The 22610-nt window shown below is 38.7% G+C and overlaps 1 protein-coding gene across 4 annotated transcripts in view; it reads left to right on the forward strand.

The window, feature by feature from the left end:
- The window catches only part of LOC138735586 (probable phospholipid-transporting ATPase IIA), a 144203-nt gene extending 123701 nt beyond the window's left edge, over window positions 1–20502 (forward strand). For 3 of the 4 annotated variants that reach the window (XM_069883600.1, XM_069883599.1, XM_069883601.1), the window contains exons 26-28: window positions 2517–2574; window positions 4790–4993; window positions 13484–20502. In XM_069883600.1, coding sequence (XP_069739701.1) covers window positions 2517–2574; window positions 4790–4993; window positions 13484–13620 — 399 coding nt within the window. In that variant the 3' untranslated portion in view covers window positions 13621–20502. Of the gene's footprint in view, window positions 1–2516; window positions 2575–4789; window positions 4994–8715; window positions 8742–13483 lie in introns of those variants that run through there. The other variant, XM_069883602.1, reaches the window with a different exon arrangement.
- The last annotated feature ends 2108 nt before the right edge of the window (window positions 20503–22610 follow it).

The raw sequence follows: 22610 nt of genomic DNA on the forward strand, positions 1-22610 counted from the left end.
CACAGTGGTAGGGAGGGCAATAGAAATTCCAGTCATGTGCTTAAGATGGGATGTGTGTGGGAAGTGAAGGTTCAGAATCACTGCTTCCAGACCCAATTGTTGAAATTGAAATTTTCTGCTTGAGAAAAATTGTCATTGCCCCATTTCCTTTGGAGTTCTGAAACTGTGCACATAACGAGTCAATGAGGTACAATTAGAACAGTGGTTTTCAAACATTTTCTTCCCACTCACATGCTACCTTAAACAATCCCTTACTAATCACAGAGCACCTATGGATTGGGAATACTTAAAGTGGTACGTGAGTAGAAAGAAAAAGGTTGAGAACCACTGGATTACACGCTCATTATATTGGCCAGATGTAAAATAGAAAACTTATCCAAATGGAGCAAATGATAGAGGGAGACATGCATTTAGATTAGAAACTCTTCTTTTCTCCCCCCACCCCCCCCCCCCCGCCCCCCCAGGACCTACATACCTAGTTCTTCCAATAAATGTGAAACCTCCTGTTAATTTTCCTTTCCATTTTTTTCTTGTCTTCTAAATCCTGATGGTTTTTCAGATCACAGCAGGTAAATACATCATCCCAAAGAAACAGGTTAATGTGTGAATATAAATGGTTGATTTACAGTGGAATGAGAACTGTTGCACCTGGACCATCTAATTTTAGTATTCCCACACCTCCAGCCAAGTTAGTTAACTGAATTATAAAAGTATCAAGAAACTACTGAATATTCTTTTCCTCATTTTTGTTTTGAGATCGTACGGATCCCAACGTCATCCAGTTTAAAATTAATCGGATTCTACTTGGGAGATGCTTTGATTTAAGACTCATCGTGAATGCTCCTGTACACTTGTAGCTTGAATCACCCAGAGAATGCTGCTTTGAAAATACAAGTACTCTGATCTGCCTTATAGTACCATGGATATAGTATTCATGTCTGAAAGTTTATGGTGTTGCCTAAAGAATTACCAGACATTCAGACTTGCTACAGCTTTGCTGAGATTGGTGGTCAATAGCTGGGGCACTTTTAAGGTCACCTTATGCCACAGTAAACCTTCACCTGAAGCATGATCAAAGTTGAAGAGTTCATTTGACCATCTTGACAATTGTTCCTCTGTTTAATACGTTTATTTATCAGAGGCTGGTGGAGACTGGGACTTAACACTCAACACTGGTTTCTGGACTTCCTAACAGAAAGACTACAATCTGTCCGGGTCAGTAGCAGAATGTCAAGCACTGGCACTCTGAGCCCTGGTGGACCTCAGGGACAATGTGTTCACGCTACTGACCCATGACTGCATCGCCAGATCCAGCTCCAACAGGGTCGTCAAGTTTGCAGATGACACAACAGTCGTTGGCCTCCTCACCAACAATGATGTCACACTACAGAGAAGAGGTGGAAAATCTCAAGATACGGGGCAAAAACCTGAACCTCAACATGGACAAGATTAAGGAGATAATCATGGACTTCAGGAAGACCAGGAATTACCACCCCCCCACTACACATCAATAACAATGTGGTGGAGAGAATGGAGAGCTCCAAGTCCTTGGAGTTCACTTACTCATGATCTATTATGAACACTAACACCTCCTCATTTGTCAGGAAGGCACAAGACAACAGCGACTGCACTTCCTGAGAAGACTGAAGCTGGCAAGGCTACTGGGCACCATTATCTCAACCTTCTACTGGAGCTCTAGTAAGAGCATGGCTGCATCATGGTGTGGTACGGTTGCTGCAGAGAAATGGATCGGCGATCAATCCACAGGACCATAAGAAGATCTGTAGAATCTCCCTCTTCCACCACCCCCCTCTATTGATGTGATCTACTGGCATTGTTAATACTTGTCCTGCAAATGTATTGTGTGTCTGTATGTGTGATATGTCTGGTTGTGTGTCTGCGTGTTTTGTATCGAGGACTGGAGAACAGTTTTTTCGGGTTGTACTTGTGCATTCAGATGACAATAAACTTGACTCTAAAGAAATCTGAAATTTTGTTGCAAATATCAAAGAATAATTTGAGCATGTTGCAGTACTAAACAAACAATAACATTATCCACTAATGGTAACAAGAGATTTCTACTAAGGAAGGGACAAGCAAGGAACACATCCATGATTGTATTTTCTTTTAGTTATTGAATCCATTGCCCTTGTTTTCACAAGTTATTACCACGGTACTTTATCAGCTTTGAAAATGAATGCTGACATATTTCAAAACTCCCAAGTTTAACTGCAAAGAAGCAGTTCCAGGAATTTAGCCCTGCTTTACGCAGAAACTTCGTAACTTGTAAAATGTGTCAAATGATTTGTTTTCAAAGAACTGTAAATTAAGCAAATGTTTGAGCTTTCATCTATGAAACAAAGAGCATTTCATTGCACATTAAAAATAGAGTTTTTGATTCACTTACTGTCCACCGCAAAGGCAGTGTATTCTGAACAATGAATTATTGACTTGAAATTGGACTGGAACTGTAACGTGTAGAAATATATTTAACAATGATTCTTTCCTTATTTCAGGGGCGACCACTCTCTTTCAAAACGTTTTTGATTTGGGTTTTGATCAGTATATACCAAGGTATGCATGTGACATTTTTATCATAATTGAATATGAAATTGAATATATTTTAAATATTAAAAAAGAAAATTTAAGCTGGAGTGAATGCAGTGCCTCTCAAATTTTACTTAGTAAGATCCCCAATACCACAATTTTACCCATTGTATTTTTTCCTTTCTGTCAACACATGTGTATAATATCTTTTTTGATCTTGGTATGCTTCAAATCACTTTATATGCAGTTATGTACATTGCAAGTTTAGGTATGCGAAACAATACAGCATCTTTGCACAAAGTAAGATGCCACAAATAACAGTGTTATTGTTAAAAATAAGTGTCATGTATAAACCATATAACAATTACAACAGAGAAACGGGCCAAACTGGCCCTTCTAGGCCACACCGAACACTTTCTCCCACCTAACCCCACTGACCTACACTCAACCCGTGACCCTCCATTTCTTTCCTTTCCATTTACATATCCAGCTTCTCCTTAAGTGCTAATATTGAGTCTGCCTCCACCACTTCATCTGGAAGCTCGATCCACACACCCACCACTCTCTGAGTAAAGAAGTCCCCTCATGTTTCCTCTAAACCTTTGCCCCCAAACTCTCAACTTGTGTTCTCTCATTTGATTCTCCCCTTTTATTTAAGGAAAAAGCATCTCCATGTCAACTCTATCTATACCCCTAAAAATTTTAAATACCTCAATCAAATCCCCTCTCAACCTTCTACACTCCAAAGAATAAAGACCTAACTTATTTAACCTTTCTCTACAACTTAGACCCTGTAAGCCCAGCAACATTCTAGTAAATCTTCTCTGCACTCTCTCCAATTTGTTGATATCTTTCCTATACTTTGGTGACCAAAGCTGTACACAATACTCCAAATATGACCTCATCAATGCCTTGTACACTTTTAACATAACGTCCCAGCTCCTAGACTCAATGCTCTGATTTATAAAGGCAACATACCATAAGTTTTCTTCACCACCCTATCCACATGTGACTTCACCTTCAGGGAACCATGTCCTAGATCCCTCTGTTCTACTGCATTCTTTAATGCCTGACCATTCACCACGTATGTCCTATATTGATTATTCCTTCCAAAATGTAATACGTCACACTTATCTGCATTAAACTCCATCTGCCATCTTACAGCCCACTCTTCTAACTGGCTTAAATCCCTCTGCAAGCTTTGAAACCCGTCTTCACCATCCACAGCTCCGCCTATCTTGGTATCATCTGCATACTTACTAATCCAATTTCCCACCCCATTATCCAGGTCATTAATGTATATGACAAACAGTAATAGACCCAATACTGAACCCTGAGGTACACCACTAGTCACCGGCTTCCAATCTTACAGTTATCCATCACTACTCTCTGGCATCTCCCATTCAACCATTACTACTTCAATGTTGATACCTAATGATTGAACCTTCCTAACTCACCTTCCCTGAGGAACCTTATCCAAGGCTTTACTAAATTCCAAATATACAACATCCACTGCCTTACCCTCATCAATTTTTCTAGTCACCTCCTCAAAAAATTCAATAGGTTTTGTCAAATGTGATCTTCCCCTCACAAATCCATGTTGACTATTCCTAATCAAACCCTGTCTATCCAAATATTTACGTATATATCATCTCTAAGAATACTTTCCATTAACTTACCCACCACTGACATCAAACTTACAGGCCTATAATTACTCCTAGTACCTTTTTTAATAAACAATGGAACTACAGGTGCTACCCTCCAATCCTCCGGAACCATTCCTGTTACTAATGACATTTTAAATATCTCCATCAAAGCCCCTACTATTTCTACACGAACCTCCCTCAAGATCTTAGGAAATATGTTGTCAGGGCCTAGAGACTTCTCTACCTTTATTTTCCTTAAAAGAACCAGTACTTCCTCTTTAATCATCATTGTTTCCATAACTTCCCTTCTTATTTCCCTTACTTTACACAAATCAATATCCTTCTCCATAGTAAATAGTGAAGAGAGAAAAAAAACTAACCATTTTCATCCATGTGAGAAGGCAGGCCATGATCCAGCATCTCCATGGGGGAGTAACCCTATCAGTGGAATACTCCCTCAGTACTGGCACTTAAACCATCAACCTTCTGACTCTTAGGCAAGACTGAGTGCGAGTATTTATTTCACCTGCCACATGTATCAACCCATAACACAAGCCAAAAGAAGGGTCACACTTCTCTTCGCTTTGTTTTTCCAGGTGGAATAATAATGTATGGAGCTCTTCTGCTCTTCGACTCAGAGTTTGTGCACGCAGTAGCCATTTCCTTCACTTCACTCATTCTTACGGAGTTGCTGATGGTTGCCCTCACAATTCAGACCTGGCACTGGCTCATGATCGTGGCAGAACTTCTCAGTCTCAGCTGTTACATCGCTTCTCTTGTCTTCTTGCACGAGTTTATTGGTAGGTCAATGAAAAAGAAAGGTCTTTTTATTTACTTTGAAACCTTCCATTTAAAAAAAGTACAAGTTTCCTCATATCTTGTCCCACTACTGAGTGAGATGACCAGGCGAAGACACATGATGTGATTCAACTGGTAAAGGTGGATTCAGCATCGTACCCTGTGTTCACCAAACAGCCCTGAGGGTTTTCCAATTAAAGCTTCAGATGGCATTTGGGGTTGGCATCCCAGCTGACTTTCATCGTACCTTCCAACTAAAAGCTATGGGGAGCATTAGTGTACATTGGGAGTCGGACACTTCAGGATAAATCCCATAGCAAAGGGGGATTACTTACCTTTGGAAATTTTGGAACCCTCCATTCTTTATTTTAATTTGTGTTCAGCTCCCACACAATTTGCAATTGCATTCTATAGTAACTTGTCATGAAATATTGGCAATGACCCAGATTGTTCTTTATCAGATCATAGGCAAATTGTATCAATGCACAACCGTTGCCCACTCATTTGTTTTTATATTGCACCTGATCTGCAGGTATCAGGAATGGACAAAATAAAATCTGACTTGAATAAGAAAGAAGAAGCTGATCATACAAAAATTGGTGGTGAGGAATGTGGTCCAAGGCCACATCAGCATGGTACTGATCAGCTGGCAAGTTGGGCAGAGAAGGGAGAAATGGAATTTAATCCTGAAATACGTAAGGTGATGCATACTGAGTAAATTGTAAGGCCCAAGGAAGTGTAAGAGAACAGAGGGACCTTAGGTACACTTCTGTTGATCCCTGAAAGTGGCAGCGCAGGTGGAAAGGTTGATGAAGAAGGCATATGGGGTGCTTGTCCTCATTAGTTGTGTAGTGGCATGGAACATTTATGTTACAACTTAAAAAAAAATTGGCGAGGTCTCACCTAGATTGTTGCATGCATTTCTGGTCATCGCCCCAGGGAAGGATTTGTTTGTAAGGGAGAGGCTGCAGATTAGATGTTGCCTGGATTGGAGCTTCACAGTTGTAAGAAGACATTGGGTCAGTTGAGTTTGTTTTCTCTTGAATGGAGGAGGCTGAGGCATCATCTGATGGAGATGTATAAAAGTTTGAGGGGGACAGGCAGGGCTAATAAAAGAAAAAAAACCCATCGTGGGTGTGGGTGCAAGAGACGAGAGGGCATAGGTTTGGGGTGAGTGGTGGAAGGTTTAAGTGTGACCTAAGGGGAATGTTGGTTTGGAATGTAATGCCTGAAAAGATGGCAGAGACTGATACTCTTGACATTTAAGAAGCATTTAGACAAGTACCTGAATTACTAAGGCTATGGACCTAATTGTGAGTTGGTGATACCAGTATAGATAGGAGCAAGAGGTGGCATGAAATTGAGGGGCCATATTGTAACCAGAACTGGTAAAACAATTCTGTTGTTTTTTTTCATGAAAAAAATGTGTAATAATTTTTTTTTTAGGTTTTAACTACAAAACTATTTCACAACTGACTGCAGGTCTACCCTCAATCATACATATTAATTAACGAAAATGTTAGCTGCTTTTTATACAGGTGTTCAGGTCTAATTTCCTGAAGAATAGAGCTCTTGTTGCCAGCAGCAACGTGACGGTAAATGTGACAGAGTTCACACTCAGACTTCTATTGACCAAGTCCTTCCTGGGCTACAAATTACATTCTTGGACAGCAACAAAGTTTGCACTGGGACTGGTATCATTGTGCAATGTTAAAGTAGAACCTCTTGCTGGAAGATTGATAATGCAACCTATTGATAAATAAAAAGTGACAATTGGTTAAATCACTTGGCCATGATCGAACTGCCATGTAAAGCAGTCTGAAATCATTGCGACCTATTCCAAAGAGTGCCCCTGACACTCAGATTGAAGGGGTACTACTGTTGCCCCCAGCTCTTGATAATTACGTGTTTTGTCTCAGTTATCAAAACCTGCGGTTTAAAGGTCAGAAGAAAATAAACTGATGGTGCCAAATATAACTGTTGTACTTAATAAATGTGATGATTATAAATATATTTACACATTCAAAGCTAAAATCATGATGTTAACGAGAATTTGAACATTAGGCGGAAATGGAAAATGATTTTTTTTCAGTTTCTGTTCACTTGTTGAAATTCTCAATTATTCAGTGTTCACGTAAGTGGAAGTGGTTTCATTTGCCGTAACGAATGGAAAACAAAATAATAATCGTCATCTAACTGGGGAATTAAGTTTACCACACTGAATGTTGTGACAATGAACATATTGTATGAAAATCCAAGTGGGCTGGTGTCCACACACAAGGACAATGTGATTACAAGAATTTTAAACACAATGGTCTTGAGAGTGGGATGTTAGCCTACTGATGAGTGGCTGGTTGGAGAAAATTTGGGACCTATTATGTTCATGCTCCTACACATCCTTTGGCTCTGATAGCATCATGGTGGTCACTGTTCCACCTTCAGGATGAGCAAATTCTGCAGCCCAATTCCGTTCTCTCCCAAAGCACTAAAGTTCACTGATGTAATCTGTGATTTCACAGAATCTCCCACTCCTTTTTTTGAATACAGGTAGTCCTCGATTTCTGAACCCTGCGAGTTACGTCCACCCACAAATTCAACCAAAATTAAAAAAAAATCTGTATTAAAACTACTGTACAAGTATGTATTTTGCATTAAAAGTACTGTATAAAGTGGTGCCCACTCCCCGTCAGCAGCCTGATGTCCCGGCTCCCCACTGTAGCCTGAGGTTCCCAATCCCCACTCCCCACTGCAGCCCGAGATCCCCATTAAGGATTCATTTGTTGAATGTTGCATGCCCTCAGGCATGCACGGTGGAGCAAAAATGACCAATCTGAATTACAGCCAATTCTTGGGTCCCCATTACAGACGCAAGTTGAGGACTAAATGCATTTTAGTTTAGTTTCTTTCCATAATTATACATATCGAAATTTTCAATTTTCAAGATGCATCATACAAAACAAAACTCAAAAAAACCCCTCCCCCCCCCCCTCACCCACCCTCCCACTCCCTTCACAGTATAAATCAATACACCATCAGGGCTTGCAGTTTGGTTTTAAAAAGTAAAGTCTTCATTGGGTTGGTCACTTTTATAATAGTAGCACTTCTAAAAAAAAATAATATATATATATATATTTGGGTCCCTGTATAATCCAAATATGGTTGCCATCTTTTTATAAATGCATCAAATTTGTTCTTTAGAATGTATATGATTTTCTCCATATGTCTACAACTGTTCATCTCTGTCTTCCATCATACTATTTGTAGAAGGAAGTCAGATTTCTTAGCCACAGTTAAAGCTGTTTTAACAAATGAAATTTGGAATTTAGTTAGTTTATTACTTATTTCTGTCTGTGAAGGCCTCCTTGGTAGTATTTCAGTATATCCTGCCAGAAAGGTCTCACATTCACACACAACCACGTAGCAAGTAAAAGTGTTCCAATTTCTATTCCACATCAAAAACACATCTCTGATATTTCCAATTTTGATTTACGTAATTTCTGTGGTATGAGGTATAATTGGTGTAGAAAATTATATTATCTGCATCTTGCATTTATAATTACAAACACCAATCAGACCAGCATCTTTCCATTATTGCAACTCCTAAATCCAACTCCCATCTCTCTCTCGATCTCTGTAAACGTGGTTTTGCACTTTCATTTCATCTTAGATATAAATTTAGCTGTGTTCCCAGGCCAACTCATTCATTCAATCTCACTAATTTTAGGTGGGGCCTAAGAACGATCTTAACTGGGGTAAGCTATTTTATACTTAGTTCTTATTTTTTCAAAAGACATGAGATCCCTCCATATAACAATCATCAACATATCTTATTCTTCTGTCATACTATGAATTCAATACTTTGTTACCCAGATTCATAGGCAGTAGTACATATTTACATAATGGTGTCCTCAGTGATATACCTGCTTTTTTCTGATACATTCATTTATTTATTTCCATGTTCTAATCATGTGTATTTATTTAGGATTTTATTTTTGTTACTGACTTAACATTACACATAAATAAAGTCCTTCATTGTCTCCTCTTTTGTTGAATTCAGTCCCATTTGATTCCACGAGGGGGGAACTGTTTTCTTCAAAGGAAGATGATAGAAATCTTGCTTGTGCTGATCGATTGTTAAAATCTGGGAGTCCTGCCCCGATGGTGGTGTATATATAGAGCCCCAAAAGCCTGTGAGAAAAGCCCACGGAATCTCTCGAGGAAGAACAACCCCTCTCTCTTGCACCATCTTTTTTTGCCACTTCTTTCCAGACGCCATTCTCTCCCTTAAATTGGTCTCCACCCTGTACCACTTTTCCCAGATTTTTCTTTCCTTTTACTGAACTCTCCGTGAGCGTTTCTATACACTGTACTTTTAAACAAGAAATACAAGATAGATTAACAAAACATTTTCAGAACTTGGACTTTTACTACTTAGTTCCATTATAAATATTTTCACAATCTTCTCCCTTGGCAACCTTGATCTGTTTTCTTTATAAACCTCACAGGAAGTCTTCCACCTCATTCTTGCTCTTGGAAAAATTGCCGGTTCCCTTCCGTTACTTTGACCCTCAAGATCGCAGGATGTGTTATTGAGCATTTCAATTTTTTAGCACATAGTTGCCTTTTCACTTTTTCTTTGTTTAATCAAGGTTGGGCTAAAGTCTTGAAAAAAAGCACCTTTTCATGATCAACCTCGGGCGGACCATTATTCTGCTTAGAATCATCATATGCTGGCTCCCAGAATTATCGCCCGTTCTCGGTAACTTAAAACTCTCACCAGAAACTCTCTGGGTCTGAGTATTTGGTGAGCTCTCTCGATGTGCATTTCTTCTCCAAATTTATCTTCTCCCAACACTTGTGGGATCCATTTTTGAAAAAAGTTCACAGGTCTCTTCCCCGATTCCTTCCTTTAGTCCATTAATTCAGACGAGGTTCCGTCAACTGAAGTTCTCTATATGGCTAATTTTTTTCAAGCAATTCTTGTTTATCTGATTCCCAATCTTTGGCTTTTTTTCCCCCAAAGCCTTGAGTTTTTCATGTGTTTTTGTCAATTCAATCTCTGCACAACCTGTCAGGTCTTCAACAATCTTTTATTTCGTTCATTTTTTTCCGTCATATCTCTCATCACCATTTCAACACTCGAGAATCGGTTACTCAAATGCTTCATTTTTTTTCCCAGGCTGATGCTCAGCTCTTGATCCGACTCCCTAGTTTTACCTCGTTCTTCCAGCCCTCTCGCCATTTTTGCACTGCTCCTTTTTGGACTTTTACCTGATGTTCCCAGTTGAATAGCAGCTTCTTCAATCTGGATTAATATCAGCAAATTGAGCACAAATTGAGAATAATTTGAGTGAGTTAGTAACATGAAGTTATGGTCCTTTGAGGGTAACATCCACTCTACATCCATCCTGACACAAGACCCTGCAGGGATCTCAAAGGTTTTGAGTTCTTTGAAGCTCAAAGGGTTTGAAGAAAGGACTCCAAACATATTAAAGGCAAAAGTAGATGGAGATGAAGGAAGGCAAGAGGCCACCAAGAGGACAGGAATACAGAGATGAAGTTGCAAAGTAATTAGCCATAGTTGGATGGCCCCCCCTTGTAAGCAGAGAATGTAAGCCATTTTGAGTGGATACAAAAACCCAATATATGAAATGCTGTTCTGTTATATGCCCTTCCTCAAATTATATTTCAAAAACAGTTGTTTTCCTCCTTTGTTTGAAGAGTCATTGGTTCTTCAACTAGAAAATTCAGCTGGAAGTGTACATTTCTGAAGTAGCCTACTCCAAGAGATCTTCTTTTCTGTTTGAAATACCTTAATAAAGCAGATGTGAACTAAATAAGAAATGAAGCAAAAACAGAAAATACTGGCAATAGTCAGGCAACCTCTGAAACAGGGTTAATGTTTTGGGTTGAATTTTCTTCTTTGCAACTGGGATAGACTTTAACCTGAACCTCTGTTTCTCTCTCCCCTAGTACTGCCTCATCTGCCATATGTTTGCAGCATGTTCTGTTTCGTTTCAAATTTCTTTTTTTGATTGATACAACAGGACCTTCCTTTCCTTCCAGTTTTTGCTCCTTTTTGAAGAGTGCTGATCTGAAGTAAATAAGTAGATCCGACCTTCACACACATATATAGATATTGAACCTTGATGAATTCCCATGTTTTCTAACCATTGCCACTGAAACTGATCACTTCCACACTCGGCATGCATTCAAGTGTTCATTCCATCAACTCCTACAAGTAGGTCATCACACACAAAGCATCCCAATACCTTTCTAAGTCTTGCCTTGATGTAGTTTATAATTGTAAGTTACTTCTGTGCTGAATGTGTTATTGATGACAGGGTGCTCAGAATTCCAGGCCTTGTACTTTACCAGGAGTGAAACCTGAAAGTCTGCAGGCACTGTAATTGTAGTAAAAACAAAGAAACACTGGAGGAACTCGGTAGGTCTCGCAGTTCCTTCGGAGATAAGGATATACAACTGACATTTCAGGTCTGAGCCATTCTTCAAGGTATGAGTTAAAAAAAAAGACAGGCAGGCACCTGAATTAAAAGGCAGGGGGAAGAGTACAAATCAAAAGATAAATGGTGTTAACTGGATAACAATAGGACAGGAGAGAGGAAAGGTAAGATTTGATTGGGGGAGGGGTGTTGGCTCTATGAATCCAGAGCTGGGGGAAAGGAGACCTAGGGATAAATGGTGATGGGGAGGGTGGTACGAACAGAAACTGGAGAAGTTGATGTTAATACCATCTGGTTGGAGGGTGCCTAGATGGAAGATGGGGTGTTCCTCTAATATGTGGGTGGTCTCAGTCTGGCAGTACATGACACCATGGATAGATATGTTGGCAAGGGAATGGGGCAGGGAATTGAAATGGGCAGCCCATCTCTACCTATGGCTTCTTTCCTCTTCCATTTTCCCTCTGTCTCCTTTCCTCCAGGTCTGCATTCACAGAGCCACCTACCTTCCCCCAATCAATTCTCACCTTTCCCCTCTCCTGTCCTCCTATCCATATATGATCAACTCCTTATTTTGTTTGATCGGTACTCCTCCCCCTGCCTTTTCTTTCCATTTCTCCAACCTTCTAATTCTGGTTCCTGTTTGCTTTTTATTGATACCTGGAAGAAGGGTTCAGGCACAAAATGTCAGTTGTATATCTTTATCTCCTCTGGTCACTGGGAGAGCCTTTCAGCTTAACTTACCCATGCTGATGTTCCACTGATTCACCTGACTCCAAACGGAAAATTACACCTAATTTAGATCCTAAAATTCACTTCCAAATCGCTTTCATGCTTCTAAGCAGCTTCCCATTTTTCAAAGTAGCCTGTACTTTTGATCTCTCCATTATTACGTTCTCATTTCTTTCTGCATATCTTTTAAGCGACACTAACTTGATTCAGACCCAGATAGCCAAGTTCAATTGTAAACCATTGGGGCTCAGCTGTGTCCAAATTAGAATTGATTTGAAATTGCTGTCCTAAAATTCTATCAACTGGAAAAATTACATCTGAAGGTAACATGCAGATGTGTCAAATGCACCTTTAGATGCATTAGCACAGATTTCACGAGCGCATGGGATCCTTGCATGACACAAACACTCATCCAGACTCAGGTCATCACAAGATACATGATGTAATTTAAATGGCACTTGCCTGAGCAGATCACAGACCAGTGGACTCTTCCATTAAGAATTGCATTTGGGTTGATCTACTTTCAATAATCTAAACTCTGCTCACCACCTGACTTGCCTGTCTGACCTTACTCAACCCCTGCAAATGAATCCCCTCTTCCCCTTTATATTGAGGCCCTGATGCTCTCCTGCTCCTGATCACATGTTCCCACCACCCCCAGCACACAGGACACTTGCAAATTTCAGTCTGGGACTTTATTCGCTGTTGATGACTGTTTAATACAATGTTGTAAACTGTTTGGGTTTTCTTTTTGTGGACTAGTCTCATGATGAGTGCTACTGGAATTGGAATGTGTAAAGCCTTGAATTTTGAGCATCTGTCATTGGTATCACATTCAACATGGAATGAAGTGATTTACAATTATAAATCACCTCATGACAAGACTCACAAATGTCTTGAAATGACTTATGTCAGTCAGCTACTTTTATGAAATGTATTCACATCTTTAAGGTGATGTGATTTGTGCTGTTTGTGAGATATTTTGTCCAGCTGCCTCTTTCATCTCTTTAGTTGCCTATTGTTTCAAAGCCAAATGAATGTTCTCCATTATCCTTTTGCCTCTTGAGCAATGTAAGGAAGTGTGATCAGATTTGCATGTTCCCATTTTGAAGCCTTTGGATACATTCAGGTTAGGTTGAACTTCGAAGGTCCAGTCATTGGTCCACAGATGAGTGTAGTGAGCTAAAATGTTTTTGGTTTGTTACTGCTCTCTAAATTTAATGCAAGGAAACTTCTTGACCGTACAATACTAGAGCAGGCACAGTTGTAACTAATGCATACCTTGGTTTTCTGTTGCAGATGTTTATTTCATCATCACATTATCCTTCCTGTGGAAAGTCTCAGTAATCACTCTGATCAGCTGTCTTCCCCTCTACATACTGAAATACCTGAGAAGAAGATTCTCACCACCAAGCTATTCCAAGCTTACCTCCTAGATTCTGACATACAGATGGTGACCCTACTTCAGTTGGGATCCAACAACTTGGAAAATAATTATTTAACAGTTTTATGTGCTACTGATGGACTAAAATGATACAGTAATAGCAAAGACCAACTGGTGAAAACCATAGGGTAACATATTATCAGAGATGTGACCACCTGCTTCAGAATCATAAGATTTAATGACAGCCAATCAAAAAGAGAATCCATCCACTGCTCAAAGTAAGAGACTAGGAAATAATCCACTAAAGATAAAGGGATTGCCTTCCCATCACAGTTATTGAGCCACCGATGAAAAGCAATTCATAACGTGCTTCTCTGTTGTCAACCTTTGTAACTTAATTCCACTTGAGTTTCAGTTATTAATCAATTTGTATTTTCTGTGCTTGGTGATAGATTATACTCCTCCATTAGAATATTCAAAACACTCTTCAGCCTCATCCTCTTGGGTGCTTCAAGTCCAATTCTGTGTGTTTTTATCCTGTTTATAGGATTCAGAGATATATCATCTGATTATCGATTGATTTTTCATTTCAAGGTAATGGCTTGTACACCATCCGCTGCATTAAACACGCAAGGCATGTGTTGCACTCATTTCTAAAATTCAAATCCATTTTGAATTTGGTGCAGTGGATTATCAGGAGTTCAACATGCATGCAATACTTTATTGCACATTCTGTACATGCTTCCCATGTACATGTTTGATCACCAGAGTGAACTTGAAGAAACCTTTTTTCATATAAATTCCAGTTGGAATAACCATTGGGCAGCAAATCTTATCAGAGATACAACCAGCTACTTCTGACATATGAAATTTAACACTAGTCAAAAGGGAATCAATGCACCAAATGAAGAAGCCCAGAAATTGATCCATTGACAATTAAAGGGATTACCAACATTGAGCCGCCAATGCAAGTCTATATAATATTTAGTTCTCATCCATCATTTCTTTATTTTATTATGACCGAATTCCACCAGGGAATTTTATTCAGCTATGTCAAAATTTAGATCATACATTGATGTATTTGAAGAGTAAATGTTCATTATTATTTTACTTTACACACTTGTATGGGTTTTGAATGTGTCAAAGCCTAAACAAGCACTTTATAGTGAACACAAACTTTTGAAGGGTCGTGCAGGAAACTAACCGTAGGGTAACATATTATCAGAGATGTGACCCTCCTGCTTCAGAATCATAAGATTTAATTTAACAGTTAGCAAACTCTCTCTGCTTATCTCATGTTCAGAAGGTACTTTTAGAAGCTTCTCCCAGCTCATCTTACTTATGCTTTGACAGTGAAATGAAGATATTAATTTGTAGCAACATTATTTCTCCAAAATGGATGTGTTGCCACAACTTAGCATCTCATTTAAGAATGTTTTTGAAGTTAATGGCAGCACTAAAAATGCAGGGGGCCAGGGAGGTGCTAGTTTCCAAGCTCATTTTCATGAGTGTTTTGAACTCCCTTGATGTCAAACAAGAACTGTCCGGAAAAAAAACTACTGAGGGTAATTTGTATTCATTATTACCATTGGATTTTCTTTTTAATTTTCAGTTAAGTGAGTTGGTAGATGCAGACACTGAATATTTAAAGGTGATCTTTGTTCCACCTGAGGATAGAGGGAAGAAGGGTCTGATCAGAGAACGTTGGGATGTGCAAGGATAGTATTTGTATCTTTACTTGTTATAATGAATGTGGATAAAACCAATCACCATCATTTAATCACTTTTTTAATTTCTCAAAAAAGCTTTACTTACAGGATCAAACTGCCTGCTTGCTTTATAGACAGCAGCATTGACTTAATGGCTTCCATTAACCGCACAGTGTCTGCAGACTGTAAGTGAGCATTTATTTTCTAGTTTTGAACCCTCTGGCTCTTTGCCTGGGCTTGATTTCTCTGAGTTTACAGAAAATTATTCCTGTGCCCTATGTGGGTAATGTATATATGTATATCTCTTTAAATGACTTCTACATGTAATATGTTTGATGAAGATCTTAATATATGTATTTATTGTGTTGTTTTTCAAGCTTTTTGTGGATCTGGAAAACCAAGTATGACTAGTATAAACCACTTTTAATATTTCAAATTTTTAATACGTTGTCTCATACAGGATGAATTTGGTTCCTTTCTCTGAATAATGGTGGTTGAGATGTTTACTTGGTTTCCTTGTGGTTGGGGGTGGGGTGGGGGGAAACTAATTGGACCTTCATTCTCTCAATAAGTGCTGTAAGCTCTTAACTAAGTCATCAATTTCCACACCATCTTATTCTGCCAAACAAATAGTATGGATAATTTGAACTTCGAGTTGAACATCACAAGTCAAGATTTAAATGACACGGGTAAAGTCTAAGTCATTATATAAATGAGGTCTTTGAACAAGGAAGCATGAAAACTTAGAACAACTTTCCTGGTCAAATTAAGATGAACAAAAATTCATTTAATACCAGTCAATAATTTCAAAGTGGCTTCAGCATTGCAGACAGTTTCCCATGAGTTCTCATTTCTCTTTAAAGTCTGAAGAAGCACTTTGGAGCATAAGAGTAATGAAATGTAAGGACAATTTCTCCAGCTCTTATCATCACTTTTTGGAACTGGGTTTCAACGAGCATCGATGGAAGCATGAGAAAGTTTTGTCATTGCCTTGATATCTAAACAAAATTGCAGAGAGCAAAAGTGCCGGGAAAAATAATGTGAGAGTGTGAATTTCAAAAAATGATGTTTAGTTCCAGAGAACTTCATGCTGATTAATTGACTTCAGGCAGATGATGTTTGTGTTTAATACAATGAATTATCGATTTTGCATTGTAACCTGTCACTTGTGATTGAATTCAAAATAAGTCAAAGGGTTTTTTGTTGGCACTGGTGATTTTATTATGTGGCGCAGTTTTTACAGGGCCCTTATTTGTCTGGTTTTTCCACCCCCCCCCCCCCCCCCCCCAGTTCCTTTATAGCTGTATCCCATTTTAAATCTTTGGGAGATTCAATTTTTTCAGTGCTTTTATTGTCAAACTTCTGGTGTCTGAACCGTTGATTCAGAATGATTGTTTTCTGCAGGATTTTTGTTGCCTGTCCCTTTATTAAGAGTCCACCATGAATTCCATTCATTTTATTGACCATGTATTTTCCTCTTATTCTTAGCATAAATTTCTTTTTTGAGCAAAAAAGCCTCTAAGAAACCCTTTGGACATCCTCTTGAAATGTCACATTCAACAAAATGCATTGAAAGGTGATGGTTTGAGGTCATGTTTCTCACGTGATGCCATCTCAGCTCTAGTAGTGTACGTTTATTACTGACTTTGGGTGCTGACTTTAGTGAGTTGTGTTTGCTGGTGTGCAATTAATATTTTTAAATTTATTTTGAAATTTAGTGATACTGCATGGTAAAAGTCTCTTTCCGCCCATGAACCTTATGCTGACTAAGTAAGCCAATCAACTTGTAAATCCCATTCATTTTGGAGGGTGGGAGGAAATCCGAGTACCCAGAGGAAACCCATGCAGACACGGAGAGAACAACCAAACTACTTACAAATAGCATTGGATTCAAACCTGAGTAAATGGAACTGGAATAGCATCGAATATACTGCCTTTGGAGGTAGTGCAGAAGAGGTTGAATCAAGAAAAGAGTTGTAAAGTTTGAGAATCCTGGAAGTATGGTCATTGGTGTTTAGAAGAATGATAGAAACATAAAATTATGAAAGGAGTAGATAAGATAGAAGCAGGAAGATTATTTTCCTGGCAGATGAGACCATAAGGAACATGGCCTCAAGGATCAGATGAGTAGGTTTAAGAGTCATGGAATTTTCCGCCCAATGAAGCAGTAGAGCCTCATTAAATATATTTAAGACATGGATAGATTTGTATTTAAATAGTAAGGGAATTGAGGGTTGTAGGGAAGAGGACTCCTGCTCCTATTTCTATATGTTCGCCTTGTGACCATATGTATTCCCCTGAGCCCAGACTTTACTCCCACATCCCAATGAAATGCAGATTACTTGGAAACAGTGAATTGCCCCTTGTATATATTGGATGGCACAAAAATAAGGGAAGAGGCGTGAGAGAAAATAGGGAAATAAGTGGGGAATGGGATTGAAGGGTTTGTCTGGAATATGGGCTGCAGGCCTCAGATTCAAAGAGGAAATATAAAAATGAAAACGACCTGCAGAGGAACTGTACGGTTTTTTTAGGCCTCTGAAGTAACTGGACAGATCTGTTCTGGAAATTAATTTGGGATTTGGGGAAACCAGTAATGCATGGATGTCTGTTTTCTTTTATCCTCTTGCCTGAATGTGAACAGAGGATATCCCTGTAGCTTGATAATATGTTGGTTATTGGCAGTGATTTGTTTTTAATCCTGCTTCATGTTAGTGTGCCGAGGCTTCGCTCCATCTTGCATGCAATTATCTCACTAAATACAATTTAAAAAAAAGTTTGGATATGCTAAACACGTGATCTCATTTGGATGTGCAAATCCTAATTCAAATTGGAAAGTTTCTGTCAATAATGGTGATGAGTGATTCATCAAATTTAATGTAAAATATTCAAAATATAGGTAAATGTAATTAAATGAGATGCCAAGCACTTTTTAAATTCTGTTGTGCTGAGAAGAAATCAGGAAACACACGGGGCACTGATCTGATAGAGTTTCAGCTTGAAACGTCAACCATTCTTCCTCTCCCACTGACGCTACTTCACCTGTTGATGATGTTTGGTTTAAGAAATCAGACCTTGGATTATGGAAGGCTTCCACTTGCCAATCCTGAGAGAGGATTCGTCTTTTAAATATTACCAATGCTTATGAACTTAGTGCAAAAGATACTATGTAGGTTTTCAGTTCTGGTGGCTGGAGGCTGACCCTTACAATGTATGTTTTCCGGAACTAGCCAATTAAAATGTCTAGACCATGTGATGAAAGCTGTTATTCTGGAATCACCCTAAAAAAAAATGCAAAACCTTTCAAAGACCTATGTAATGCTACGAATTAGTCAATACCCATTCAGCACATCCTTGTGGCAGAAAAAGCTGAGGTCTAAGTGGAGAAAGCCAGAACACATCATGAGAAAATGGATTTTAACAAGTTAGAAAGAGCGCCATTATAATTTTGATGATAAACCTTCCCAATTTCTAAAGTCAAGTTAAATCCAAAACAAGTTGGTCTGTTTTCCATCACTCCTGACATTAATTGATTAGTTGAAATTATGAGTTTCATCCTAAATGATTATGCATGAGTGGTGTTGTGGAGTTTGGAGTTTATTTCACCACTGGTGTTCCTGAGGTGGGGTGGGGGGGGGGGGGGGGGGGTGGGGGAGTGGAAGCTCTCTATAATTGTGTGCAGTTTAATAATATACATGCTGTGTCCATGCAAGGAATAATGATAATGAAGTTCTTGAGCTGTTATTGCATTAATTTTTTTCTGTCCATGAACCCAGACAAGAACAAAATATGCAAGTCGGGGAGGCACGTTTAGTTCTTTAGTTAGTTCACTATCATCGGAATTGGACGGTTGCTGAGGTACAATGTGTAGGAGTATAAAATGCCTGGAGAACAGTGGGTTTTGCTCCTCCATGAAATTATGAGACCTGTCCATTCCATTGTAATGCAAAGGTATCTTTGCCACACTAGTAAATATATTATGACACCAGAATGCTCCATGTAAATTGGTCTGTTTCACTGTTAAAATGTGCACTGAATTTCCTTTATTGATATCTCCTGCTTATTTATGTTTGGGTGCAAATTACTGATGCAAAATACTTTTGTATTTAAATAGTGAGGGCAAACATCATTTTACTTGTGATTTAATACCATTGTCCTCCAGGTGCTCTATCATTTACCCACATTTCAAAGTAGAAATTCTATCCTGTGGTCTCTCCAGCGCATTCTTATTTATCCTCAAAAGACTTCTCAAATGTTGCCACCTTGGCCTTTCATGTTCCAATTGTGATTGTATGACAAAGCAGGCATGAAAAGGAATGCAATGCATAAAGTTTTATTGGCTAAGTTTGATGGGTTTATATTTAAAACAAAATTCTTGTCTGTGCTGTAACTCAGCAGGCCAAGTGTTGAATCAGGCTAATTAATAGATATGTATCAATGGAAAAAGTGCACAAACAATCAAGTTAAATGGATCATGACCATTTATCCTGTTTGTTTATTTCCTGGCACACTATCATCCTTCGTTTTAATGGGTGTTGATGAATGTCAAGCTTTGGGCTTAATATCAATGTTGTATTTGCATGTTATTTTGTTTGGTGTGAAATATTTTTGGGTGGTCAGAGGTAGTGGGGTGCAGGAGAACTGGGGGACATTGTGGTAAAGATATAAGGAGAAGCCGTCAGAACAGTGAACAGTTATTGTTCTCTCCTTCACTGTTTACAGTCAGAATGAGGTACCGACGGAAGGCATAAAATACAGTGTTTTGGAACACCTACATGAAATTAATGCTAAAATGTGGATCCTGTGTGAAATTTGTTCCTCACATTGGCGTGTGTCATTAAGAGCTGGTGTAAATTTAACTTTGGCAGTGAACTCTTCTTGGCTCTGCCAAAGTTAATTTTGCAATTGTTCTCAGAAATTAAAACTTCTTTTTGTGCCTAAAGATGGCTTTGGTGTAGCTTTAGAACTGGATTCTGGTTGATTCAATTGAGTTTGGTTGCCTCATATTTGCCAAATGTTTGATTGAAAAGAACAAAATCATTGTTTAGTCTTAAAAGGGCTGATCTTTGTCGAAAGTGTGTTTTGCAAAAGGGAAATGAATATCCTGTGAACTTGATGTTTACTCAGTTTATTGTTGGTCTCTTGTGTGATGAACACTTTGCTGTTTTAAGAGCAAATAAAATGATGATGTATTACATGGACAATAAAAAGCAATTTTATGAGAACTTCTTTTGAGCTTAATGTATATATTTTTTTAAAAGTGGTGCTTTAGTCCCTGAAACAGGAATATTGTTGCTTTCTACAGTTCTCTCAATTTTCCATATTGCCAGTTGTTTGTGGGGCATTCCTAATATTCCTGCTATTGATAAGGCCAACCTGTGGCCTGAATATTTAACTTACCATTTTACATTTATGACTATATAGCTCGGAATGGCATTAACACCATCTACAAATTTGCTGACGGTAACCCATGGTAATGTGTTGTATAAAAGGGGGAAATGAGCCATCATACAGGAGGGAAAATGAAAACCTGGCTGAATGGTGTACCAACAACATCCTCACACTTAATGTCATCAAAATTAAGGAGCTAATTGTGGTCTTCCGGAGGTAAAAACCAGAGGTGTACAATTCAGTGATCATTGAGAGAACAGAGGTAGAGAGGGTAATCAAATTTAAATTCCTGGGAGTCACCAACTTGAAGAACCTTTTCTGGACCTAACACATGAATGTCATCAAGTAGAAAGCACGTCAGTGCCTCTACATCATCAGGAGTTTGCAGAGGTTTGGTATGGCATTGGAAACCTTGGTAAACCACTACAAATATGGAATGGAAAGTGGCTGCATCACAGCCTGGAATGGGCACCAATATTTCTGAGTGAGAAGCCCGGCAAAAGGTAATGGACACATCCTAGTATATCATAGCCAAAACTCTCCCTTCCATTAAGGAAAATCTACATGGGACGCTGCCAAAGAGTTGCAGAAATCATCAAGGATCCACACCACCCAAGACATGTTCTGTTCTCACTGCTGCTATCAAGAAAGAGGTCTAGGTGCCACAAGACTTGTGGCACCAGGTTCAGGAACAGCAGCTCCCCCTCCACTATCAGACTCCACAACAACAAACTCAGTCAGGGACCCATTTAAGAACTCTTGGCATATTATTTATTATGGAATATTTATTTTCTGTATTACCCAGTTTGTTTGCGTTCCCCCCCTTGTTTACTTTTTTCTCTTTTGTATACATATCTTTGTTCTTTATGTACAATTTACAGTTACTGATAAGTAGAAATTCTGCCTGGCCCATAGAAAAAAGAATCTCAGGGTTGTATATGATGTCATGTATGTATTCTGACGGTAAATTTGAACTTTGACTAAGAACTGGTTTGGATATACTTTTTATGCATTTTTAGAATATTTTCAGTTTGTCTGATCAATTCATTGAAAATTCTTTGTGTTAATATCCAGGGCAGGGCTTGAATAACAGGCTAGCCTGGAAATCAATGCCTAATGATCAGAGTTCAAAGCTTTTACAAAACTTTTAATCATTTAATACACTGAAATGAGTTACTATGAAAAAAATTTGGATCATGATCTGACAAAATGAAAATATCTATGTTGTTTAACAAATAGCAAAATTTTCAAATCATTTTCAATCCTATAAAATAGGTCATCATGCGAACTGATGCTAAGTTTTGGTTTCACCAGTGGCATTTATCTTCAGACTGAATCACAGCCTCAGTGCAAATGGAGCAAAACATTTAATTCTTTCATGACAAAACATCTGGCATCAACAAGTCCTGGCAAAACTAAAGTAAATGAGCATTGAGGGCAGGTAAAAGACTCCAAATGAGGAACTTTGCACAAAGGAAGTTAGTGGTTGTTGTTGATCAATTATTCCAGGCTGGACATCACGGCAGGAGTTCCTTGGCCCACGTAACTTCTGTTGCTTCATCAATGACTTTCCTTCCTTGATGGGGTTACAAGTGGGGATTTGTCCATTAATCACAATTAAAAGAAGTAACTGATGATGTCTGCAGCTAGAGCCCATATAGCATTTGTTTGTCAAAATTTTCAAAGTTTCCACTAGGAGAAATTAACCAGTTAATCTTGACATTTGTTGAACCTTTCACCATTAAGAGGGACACATACACCTTTATTTCTGTGCTCACTGTGTGCCATGCACGGCAATGACTCACTTCTTATGATGTGATAGGGCCACGTTGCAGCGCAAACAAACTGTGCAATACAGAAAATAAATATTCTTCAATAAATAATGTTGCCTTATAGCAAGGCACAGCAAGTTACAAATCCAGGAGACTCCAAAAGTATCTCT

The sequence above is a fragment of the Narcine bancroftii genome, chromosome 6, assembly GCF_036971445.1.
Source record: "Narcine bancroftii isolate sNarBan1 chromosome 6, sNarBan1.hap1, whole genome shotgun sequence".
NCBI lineage: Eukaryota > Metazoa > Chordata > Chondrichthyes > Torpediniformes > Narcinidae > Narcine > Narcine bancroftii.